The sequence below is a fragment of the Corylus avellana genome, chromosome ca3 (assembly GCF_901000735.1).
Source record: "Corylus avellana chromosome ca3, CavTom2PMs-1.0".
Taxonomy (NCBI): domain Eukaryota; kingdom Viridiplantae; phylum Streptophyta; class Magnoliopsida; order Fagales; family Betulaceae; genus Corylus; species Corylus avellana.
Window position 1 is genome coordinate 31,450,339 of NC_081543.1, and position 11,060 is coordinate 31,461,398.

An 11,060-nucleotide genomic window follows, 5' to 3' on the forward strand; every position below is an offset into this window, starting at 1 on the left:
TTTGCAATACACTCTGTCTTCTTTCTAGAATTTCTCTATATTTTTTCTTCTAGACAATACCAAGAAGAATTTCAAGAAGAGAGAAGATCTAGATTTAGGTGTTTGGTGTCTTCTCTGTAGGCTTCCCTAGTCTTCGTTTCTGACGGATTGCTTGATTGTCTTTTTCAGCCAAGGGTGTCTTCCAAAGAGATGTTTACGATGTTGTGTTCCTTCGCTACTGCTTGTGGGGTTTTTGTTTTTTTATTTTGTTTGTCCTGACCTTCAGGTTGAGGATGTAATAGATCGGTGTTGAGGTTTAACTTAGCCGAATTTTTAGTCATGTCCTAGATCTAATCTGCACGATGTAGGTCTGTTCCTTAAAAATTGTACATGGATTAATAGAAGCTTGATGTCATTTTTATTACTTTGTAACCTTCATAGCTTTTGGCTATGATTTTTCAAAGTTGTATGTTCTGTGATGTAAGAGTGGTATGCTCATAAAATTTCATAAGTTCCATATTTTTTTTAAAAAAAAAAAACAAGAAAGAAAAAAGAAAAAAAGGAGTTTCCAATACACTAGAAGCTACTCTTTCTTTCTTTTCTTTTTTTTCTTTTTCTTTTTTTTTTTTGCCTCGGAAACAATAATTAAAATTTTGTAGGCCCATGTTTAACCGCCGGAATTAATGCAAAGTATAAGAAACCGTTTTGTTAAAAATAATTAATCAAAATAGCATAGACTTAAAACAATAATTATATATTTTAAAATCACTTAAATAATTATAATTATTTGACGTGCTTATTATTTTACTGTACATATGATATTTGAAATTCGAACACAGTATCTTCAAAGGTAGATATAAATATTATTTTTAAGCCTTAAAAAAAACACCTCATTTACCAAAAAATATTTACAAGAACTATTTCAAAACAATGCCACTAAAACTATGAGTAATGTTAGAAACTATCTTTTTTTTCTCCTAATGTTGATGTACCTTTCAAAATTACCATTGGATCAAAATTCAAGTATAATTAATCTAAAATTTAATGGTGATTTTAAAAATTATATCAGCATTAAAAGAATAAAAAGATGGTCTTTAGCATTACTCCTAAAACTATAGCTATAGTCCTTAATCACGTTTGTAAATATTAATTATAGGTAATTACTCACCATTATCTAAAGTGGTTTTTACTTATGGGATTACAACATTATATATATACGGTCTCTTAAATAGTGATTATTATTTTTTAAATAATCACTTGGGATCTCCTCCTAGCCTTACACGCCTCTGAACTGAAGTTTCCAGTTTGAATAGAAAATCCGAGAACTTCCACGTACGCTTTTCCGCTTCCAACGCTACCTAGAATTACAAACCCAACAAAGAAAGGAATCGTAAAAGCCCTCCTATATAAACCCAACTCCCTCATAAGCAATCATCACACAATTACACTACAGATTAATTTTTCTTCCTTATAGTCATAGATATAAATCCTCCAATCCTCTTACAGAGCCACCACCATGAATTCCCTTTTCAGTGCCTTCGACTTCTTGTTTGCGGAGATTCTGGGTCAAGCCCTGAGGGAATCCTTCTTCCCTTCTGCACCCAAGGGCCGTACTACTGCTGCTGCTGCTGCTGCTAGTAGCAGCGTGAAGTCGCAGCTTGATGATGGGGTTGTCAAGAAAGCTACAGACAACGCGAGCAAGAAGCAACAGCCGTAGAAGACGCTGAGGAGTTGGATGGGCTCAAGTACTGTTTGGAGACCATCGTATATTCTTCTTAGCCTTTCGATTTGAATTGCGCCGGCCGTCCGGCCATGTCAATGTGTTGGTTGTATGGCTGGCTGATGCGTGATATAGTGATAGGGAAAATACTAAAGTTTTGAAATTTTAATTCTTGTTCATTCTTTCGATCTAATTGATTCAATGGTTCTGATTGATTAATCTCAGTTTCTTGTTTCTTTAATTTTAATTCTTATTCATTGATCCACCCAACAAGGAAGAACACCATCACTTCACCGACTCCACCGTTTGATTTCTTGCTAATTAGTAATTAAAGTTTCTTTTCTTTTCTTTTCGTCGATTAATTATTTTGTTTATCTTTTTGTGTAATACGGCAAAAGCTCATCTGAATCCAATATGAATACTTCAACCAACCAACCAACCAAGAGTTGGGCCTATGTGCTAATTAACCTCGCAACTCCTCAAAAGTACCTAAACGATCCATGGGCACAAAATTTACCAAATTTTTAATTTGTAATTTTTCTTTATCTAATGGCTCAAATTCAAATTAACCCTGGTTAAGATTGTCTAAAGTTACTAAGCGATTTAAATTTTAGTGAAAAGTAAAGAGAAACATATCAACATTATGAATAATTGTAGGATTAGATTATAGTTTCTAGCATTATTCATTAATACTAGAGACAAGTGTGTTATGAGAGTAGAATTGTACAAGAGAGAGAGAGCTCTTGAAGTATTTGAAGTTATCTTGTCCCTACTTTATACTAAGTAGATTAGTTTAATAAATATCTTAAGAGTAATAGTAGTTTAATTGCTTAATTAAGGAGACTTATCTAGTTTCAATTATTATCCATTAGTTAGCGATTGTATCTTTATCTTTCCATTGTATTTAAAAAATGTTTTAGATTTTCTCAAAATCTAAAAAGTCTAACTTATCTCATAACTTAAATTCTATCATCGCGGCTTGATAATCTTGTTATACCACCACATCTATGATCTTGTGGAGGTCGGGGTTGAAAATTTCAAGCCGATGGAGTAATTCAAAAATGATAAGAAATTAACTCCACAGATTGGGTCAAAACCTTTGATTGCTTTTATTGGGGAAGGATTTGAGAATGTAGAAGAGTTGAAACATTTGAAGGTAGTTTTGCTTCATCTGTTGCGGGGACAGTTTATAGAGAATTTAAATATTGTGGGGGTACACCGTGCCTTTGTATCTTCAAATAGGAGGGTGTTTCTTTCTCACTGTGGTCTGCGTCTAAAAAAGTCTGGCGAGGATGGAACTGGAAGAAGTTGGCCACTCCATGGATTTGATAGTGCGCGGCATTGTCTTACTTCAGAAAGAAGCCATGAAACCAACCAGGAAAAAGCCTAAGAAGAAGGTGAGAACAAACCTAACTAATGAAAAGAAAGTCCTCACCATCTCTGAATTTCTAAATTGTATTTTATATCTTCTCTTGCATTTTTCCTTATCTTAAATTTCCCAATTCTAAGCTTCCCTTTTTTAAAAACCAATTTCCTCCTCATACAAGACTTATGGAATGAGCTGCACCATAGATACCATTATTCCCTAAAATAAAAATATCAACTTCTTCAAAATTTCTAATAAAAAAAACTGCTGACCTTCATTTGGATTATTAGAAAAGGAATGGGGAAAATATATGTTGAATATTTGTGAATGCTAATAACTACATCACAAACTCTTCTAAAGGAAATGAATAGTGCTCTGGGAAATAAAAATGTATCATATTCTGTTGATCGTCTCTTCAAGTCACACCAGTGCAAGAGGATGAAGTCACAGAAGATATGCAAAAGGGGGAAAGAAGTTGAATATTCCTGTTATTTCTAGATCTAGAGCATGAGATCCCTTGGAGAGATCTCCAACTGTAACCAGTACAAACTATGTCATCTCTCGGCTTTTCCAATCTAAAGCTGCTCTATAGCTCAAACAATAGGAAAAAGAATAGCACTTTCTACGCTCTTCAAAGGCAGCCATTGGGCAGTCTCTCACTTCACGGCAACAATGAATATTAGCAGGCATCTCTCAAATGATGCAAAAATCATTCTGACTCACAACCTCCTTCCATTTCTGGCAAACCTTCGGGCTACGCCAAATATAACTGCCTTAGTCAAGAGCCCCCGGTCAAGGCTACACGCAAGGAGAATAGCTCCACCAACAACTAGAAGCTTGGGCACGTTCCTCTCCTTTGGATTCTTGGGCTTTTCAACCTCCGACAAATTATCGGTGCTGCTTTCCAAACATCTCTGGTAGTCTGCATTGACTTTAGTATTGATCTGGGCCATGCGAGCACAACGTGAGAGTGGGGCTCCAGATGCTCTCTGTTTTTGATAGACACGCAAGGCAGGGTCAATTTTCTTAACAGCACCCCACATACCCTGCCGAACCCCAAGCTTTGCAATCTCCCATGGTATACCCATATCTTCGTGATGAAACAGTAACACCTCACATGCAGTCAACTGGCCGTCCCCCCTCTTTGATTCAACTGTTTAACATCCAATGAAAACATGCCTTAGTCATTGATTGACTCCACCAAGACCAAAACAAATAGCACACAGCAATACTGGAAATTTAAGCTGCCCACCTAAGAAGGATATCCTTCTTTTAAGGAGGTTCACAGTTTTTCTTTCGACTTCTCATTCACAGGTACATAATCAAAACCAGTTTGATTTTATGATGAAAAAGAAATACAGTAAGACTTATATTACCTGCACGAATGCACCAACTTGAATAGAACAAATCAACACGCCTAGGTTTGTTGCGCCTCGGCACTGAGGAGCAGGGTACTCCCTAAGGAAAAAAAATGAAAACAAGGTAATTCCCCTATTCAGAAATTTTAAGAAATCAAAACTGGCTTAAAGATGAAACACAAGTTATAAATAAATCACAAACAACTGGCACACCCAGCTAAACGAAAAAAAAAAATTCCAACTTATAACCATCATCTATGCTCTTAATCTGACACAAGAAGTTCCCTCTATATTGAGTTGGACTCAGTTCACTAAAGATGCCAAGTAAAAGGATATAATTAGAACGACGCAAGTGCCTTGTGCAATTACAGCATATAGTAATAACTAGTGACTTGCCTCACATTGCCAAAGTTTCAAGCGCTACACAATAACTATCATTTTATTTATGAAAAGATCCAGCAACTAGAAAGCTACATAAATCTTAATACTTCAAACATTAACGAGCAACTATCATCATATACTGCACCTATCCAAACTGAAGCATTAATTTGAAATTGTGCAAGTGGATATAGTACAAGTATCCCAAGAAGACTACATGTGTTGGCCTGACCGACAAAATATTCTCGCCCCTATCATGACAATATAAACCTAAAGGTACAAGCACATATATTTGCTGCAGAATCTAAAAGCTCATCTTCAATTTTCCTCTCTATGAATACAGGAAAGCCAATGTATAAAAATGCGCAATTCCTTTAACCAGAGAAAAGAGTTGGAAGAAAAAATGTATAACTTCCCCAGTTTAAGACAAGGAGCATGAATAAAGCTAAAAGCATTCCCATACCTTTGTCACACAGTAGTAAGATCGTCCAGATTCCCAGATTCGACGGCCTATTATATACTCTCTATCGCTACAAAAGAAGGGGAACTGTGCCACAAAAAAACATGGTAAGACATAAGCTAGTGAAATGAGGGCAATCAAAGCATATAAAGATACAAGAAAATGTGTGGAAGGTATCCTTACCTTTCGCACCCACTGCACCATCATGGTTCCAGTGGTGGGACACTCCTCCAAGGTTTCAGCATGTATAAGCATGTCATCCCACTTTAATCGGTACTCATCATCCCAAAAGAAATCTCTCACCATCTCAGGAGTGGCATCCTCAAACAATGTCCTGCTACGATATTGCGGAGGTCCAGTCTAGCAATGCCACCAAAAAGTAATCCAATCAATTACAAGAGTGCACAAGCATGACATTCCACACTAATATGATATGCAAAAAGTCCTAGTAATACATATAAATACAGACTCATTTCCATAAGCAAATCATCTATCAAACTACATATCCATCGTGAAACATTTCCAAGTAATGAATGAAAAGCTACCTCAGGATCTCTACGCCAAGCTTGATAGCCCATAGTAGCGGTAGAACGATCCATCATCTGAATCCAAGCAGGACCTCCATCTCTTTCCTCAACAAGCCGGTATAAATGCTCCAAATCCTCTCCCGTCACTGGAGCCGATTTTTCACTATCGACCCGTGACGAACTGCAAAAGTAAAATCAAGCTGTTAGAAACGAGCTAGATCACAGTTGCATTCTCAATTCCCAGTTCCATTATCCCATTCAAACTGTACGATTGAAAGTTTGCAATCAAACTTTTAGATATGAACCGTATCTCAATTCAACGATTCAACCCGTTTGATTGAAAATTTGACAACCAAATAAGCCTAAAGACGGAATTTTGCAAACCTACCGAATTAAAGAATCAAACTTTTATACATAACCAAAATCTCAATTCAACTAATAGAATTCATTTCCACCTCCAAATCCAAAGTACTAAGACCTCAAAAATGAATAATTCGCAAACTCAAGTTCCCGAATCACTTGTACAACATATGAAACCCAACAAACCTGGAATCAGATTTGGTGGCTGCTGGTGGCAAAGAGAGACCCTCCTTATCATCGGTGGTCCAAGAAACGCAGCTGGGCAACTGAAACTTCAAGGCGTTCAAGCTCGGAATCGAAGGGAAACACGTAGACAACGAGATGGTGGTCGGTGACGCTGGCGAAGCGTCCTTGGACTCGGAGCAACCCAAAATCTTGGCCCATCTGGGTTTCCATGCCCACCCAACCAAAACCCCAACAATCACCGCCACCCAAAGAGGCGCTATGAACATCATGAGCTCGCTTAGCACATCCACCATTGTTGGTCTCCGCAAAATCTCCAACAGAGTCGAAAGCAAAGCCATAACACCGAACCCGAAACCCCCAATATGAAACCAAAGCGACACGGAAATGGAAATTGAAAGACCCAGAACACCAAATAAAGAAAAGCAACAAAATTTGAAAGAAAAAACCCTCGATTCAATCGAATTGGTGGGCGTCAAAGCGAGGGTTTCAAGAGAGAGGGAGAGAGGGATAAGATAGAGGATAGCCCCCAAATACAAAAACCCACTAAATTCAGCAGATATATGAATAAAAACAAATTTAAAAAAATAAAAGAAGAGAGAGAGAGAGAGAGAAGATTGGCGAAGAATGAATGATGAAATATAGATATGCGATTTCTGCAGAGACAGAGAGCAGCAGAGAAAGAAAAGACAAAGTATTTTCAGAAGCTACGGATAAGGATTTCGAGATAAGCGGTAGAGAGACGTGGTGATAGGATTACCGTAGGCCCGGATTTTTTGTAAACTCAGGCTGTTGCGATTTTTCTCCAATTCCTTTTTATTTTTTTCGGGGAGCAAAATAACAATTGCTCTGCTATGTTTGCGCAGTAAATGTTTGAGGAAATGTATTTGCGAGAGTGTTGGGTGGATAAAGCTTTTTCTAATTTCTATATATAAAGCAGAGGACGCAAGGCGGAAGCGCGGAAAGATGCCCCCAACAAAAATGTGTTTGGACTTTAAAATGTGGTTTTGCTCATTGGCCACTTCACTTCCTACCTAGTCTTAATATACTTTACAAACCTAGCTTTGTGGTCACCGCAACCTCGTTTTTCACGTTCGCTGACTTGGGATATTGTTTTTTCTATTACGTGTAATGCTCTTCTTCACATTTATTTATCTCAAGTCAATCGATATGAAATGAATGTAATAAATAGAGGTTGGAATTCATAGCCGTTAGTTGCTCAAATTACTAGATAGCTAATATGAAAGAGTCTATATGAAATTCATCTATTCAAATAAATTTCGAGCTGCTTAGTCATGTACTTGGACAAGTGAGTCCTTGCATTAATTTCCCAAATTGTCGTCGATCATTATCCAATAAATAGGTGTAAACAGTGGATTGAAATCTCTAATAATTCGTTATCCAAGTATGTTGTAAGAGAGCCCGTCCGGCACTCACATATTCAAATAAATTTTCGACAGCTCGGCTGTCTATTTGTATAACAAAAACATTAATGTTATCGAAGATCCTTTACGTTGAAGAGTAGCATTACCTTTTTTTAACTCAACCGTTTTCATTGTATTCATGCTTTTATGGTATTCTGAATAGCTTTTTTTTTATTAAGAGTCAGCTAATCCTAAAGTTTAATAGAGTAAATCTTATGTTGTTTAGCTGTACTTTTTGTTGTTATTAACTTTACAAGCCAGTTCCTTAATATTTGATGGAGTAAATGTTAAGTTATTAACATATAATAGAGTATATCTCAAGTAATTAAAAGGTTAATGAAGAAAGAAATCCCACACCGACTAGGGACGAGGACCAACACTTGGTGGTAGTAAAAGGTTGTGGTAGCATATATGCACACACGTGTTCAAAGTAGAAAAGGTGAAAGCAAGAAGAATTGCCCCCTTTGCTATTTTAATATTTTTCCTTCAATTGGGATTTGACTTCAAATTATCGAACGCGGATTTGCTTTATTCCTGCCTCTGACTGCCGACTACCCCTTTAATTTGACCGTTTTCGAGTTGGACAAGTCCATTTATGCACAACACAAGTCACTCGTTTAGAACGAGTAAACATGAGAATGGCGAGGTTGGAATGGTCATTTCCCACACATTGCATATACTCTTCAATTTCTTATTTTTTTATTTTTTTCTTCTAATTATATACTCTTCAATTCATAGCTGTATTATTAGCATTAAACAAAGAGGAATTTTACAACAAGTGGTGGTGGTGGTGGTGGTTAAGTGATTTTAAGATAATTTTTATGTGGTTAGGGATATATTAGGGAGCGAATTTGAAACTCAAAATGGGAATAATTACCTCTTGATTAGTGTTAGTTATATTGGGTTCTATTGATGTTTTGCAATGATTTGATCAGGCTATGGTTCAATTGGTTTTGAGGGGGCGTATGCGGTTCTTCACCGTTTAGACCCCTCCTGAGTAATTCCCAACGGGTAAGTGTTACCATGGTTACGTTTAGGTACAATAGTAACAGTTAGTCGCCGCCTCCTATCATTTTTAATTAGGAAAAAAAGAAAAAAGAAAAGAGGAATGTTATTGTTTACATCTGTTTATCATACGATTGACATGGTTTTTTTTTTTTAAAGGTATCTGACATGGAACATCACTTAAATTACGCTATAATAGTGAATGTAATCATCTCCATAGTAGAATATTTAATTGAAACAGAAGGTGAACTACAAAGATAAGATTGGAACTTAAGATGAATTATTATTATTTTTTTCAAAGGTTTAAGTTGATAAAAAATTATGAATTTAATTAATATTTTAATAAAATTGTTTAAAAATCCGACTTAGGTTTCCTAATCATCAATTTATACATAGTCTTGTCTGTCGTTGTGGTGACATGTTCCACTTCTGCTGCAAAGCCTTCCACCTCGCCCCTATATTGACAGAACTTCCCATCTTACTCCGTCAATTAAAATGTGAAAGCAATTTTCACGAGGGTCTCCTAATTCCTTTGAAATACAAAAGAAAATGTTCCTCACAAGGTTTAAAAGGTGCAACTTGTTCAAACTTTCGCCTAACTAACTAGCTTGTTGGCCCCTTTTTGCAGGGCAATTTTGATTTAGTCAATTTATAAACAAGACTAACAATTAAGATTTACCTCTTCTCTGTCTCCTTAATTTAAGTAATTCTTAGTGCCGTAATTGAAATTTGAACATTTTTCATTACAGTAATTTGTTTATTAGAGCTTAATTTTCTTTAGATATAAACCATATATTGGAACTGCACTTAGTTGTTGGAGAGCTTCACAAACTAATCTATGGTGTGATTCATGGTTGAAATTTTTTAGCACAACTAACAAATCCGATCACACGAACTCTATAAAAATTAAGAGGTAACTTCACTTTAAACCCGTGAATTACCACGTGATTTGAGAAGGCCCTCTCAAACTTCAAAACCTCTCAATTTGGATCCCTAAACCAGATTTAGCTGTTAATTTCCTTGATTTATCCCAAAAATGACTAAAATATCGCTGATTTTTTTTTAAAAAAAATAATAATAATTTGGATTTAAGGGTAAATTTGAAATTTTATAAAAAAGTCAGGGGTATAAATGTTATTGTCTCACTTTTAATGTTTAAAATCTGATAGAGGGGTTCAAATTGATTGCAATTGAAAGTTCAGAAATCAAAATTGAGAAGTTTTAAAGTTTGAAGGGTTTCTCAACTCGCGTGGTAATTCAGGGGTCTAAAGCGAAGTTACTCCAAAAATTAATGAATTAGATTTGAAGAATCTGACCTGTTTACTTAAATGAGTTTGATTATGTCCTCAATAGGTAGTTCAATCAACTGGGGATCACGCCTCATGAAGCGGAAATCACTAGTTCGAATCTCTCTCTCCCCCTCTTGTGCAGACATGTCAAAAAAAAAGAGTTTAATTATAATTAACCTATATATAGTCTTATATTCATGCTTCACCCCATAACATAAATATAATTTTTAATATAAACACATCATAAAATTAACGAGTTAGGATGCTTGACAAGAATGGACACCTTTAGTGTTTAGTGTGAACTGTAGACAGTGTTTGTAGCCATCAGCGCAGAATTATGAGCAGCAGCACCCAAAATTGAAGTTAGTTAGATACACAATATCAGGTAGTATTGAACCGACCAGAAACAAAGGCATCATGAACTACATGTTTTCGTCATGTTGTTTTCTTTATTCTGTTTGTCGTACGGACGCTGTATTCATTTGTGTTGTTGAAACTTGAACGGAGGAGATGGGGATCATTCATTGCACCCTCTTTTTGACCTTTTTTTATTTATTTTTTTGTGGGTGGACACCTACGTCTGCATGAGGTTCACGGCTCTGAAGGGTGCAGGCTTGAGATAATGGAGGTTGGGACCCATGATAAAAACAGAAGCCTGTAATTAATTCTAGTTAAGTATAGAAAGAAAGAAAAGAAAGAAAGAAAGTCCCCACAGGCTATCTTTTGGAAGATTAAAAAATTGAAAGAGTACAGATGATATTGACGTCCGATGAAGAATACGACAATGGATGGCACTGTCTAAGATACCTAATTGACGGTGGTGCATATATGGTCCATGGTTGATTAGATCGCCAGTTCGCTGCTTCTTCTGCGTATCATTTTTCTCACATTTCGTAATTAACTTCCTGTTTTGAATAATTGAATGTGTGTTAATAATAGCTACAGAATTCCGGCGGACGCACCGCCCTTTATTTCCACATCCACTATTCTGAACAGATTCTTCAAGTGTGC

At 36.2% G+C, this 11,060-nt stretch overlaps 1 protein-coding gene across 1 annotated transcript; it reads right to left on the bottom strand.

Annotated features, from left to right (window-relative positions):
• Nucleotides 1–3,433: 3,433 nt before the first annotated feature.
• On the bottom strand, nt 3,434–7,313 carry LOC132174978 (uncharacterized). Its single transcript, XM_059586759.1, has 6 exons — nt 6,335–7,313; nt 5,807–5,969; nt 5,445–5,621; nt 5,265–5,348; nt 4,442–4,523; nt 3,434–4,218 (listed from the first exon to the last, which is right to left on the bottom strand). The coding sequence occupies exons 1-6, from the start codon at nt 6,670–6,672 to the stop codon at nt 3,785–3,787; spliced, it is 1,278 nt and encodes a 425-aa protein (XP_059442742.1). The 5' UTR covers nt 6,673–7,313; the 3' UTR covers nt 3,434–3,784.
• Between the last annotated feature and the right edge of the window lie 3,747 nt (nt 7,314–11,060).

Excerpts from the sequence above, each read along its gene's own strand:
- LOC132174978 (XM_059586759.1), bottom strand. The coding sequence starts at position 6,672 with ATGGCTTTGCTTTCGACTCTGTTGGAGATTTTGCGGAGACCAACAATG. Across the intron at positions 5,970-6,334 it reads GCCACCAAATCTGATTCCAG|TTCGTCACGGGTCGATAGTG; the intron begins GTTTGTTGGGTT and ends TTACTTTTGCAG. Across the intron at positions 5,622-5,806 it reads CTTGGCGTAGAGATCCTGAG|ACTGGACCTCCGCAATATCG; the intron begins GTAGCTTTTCAT and ends TGGCATTGCTAG.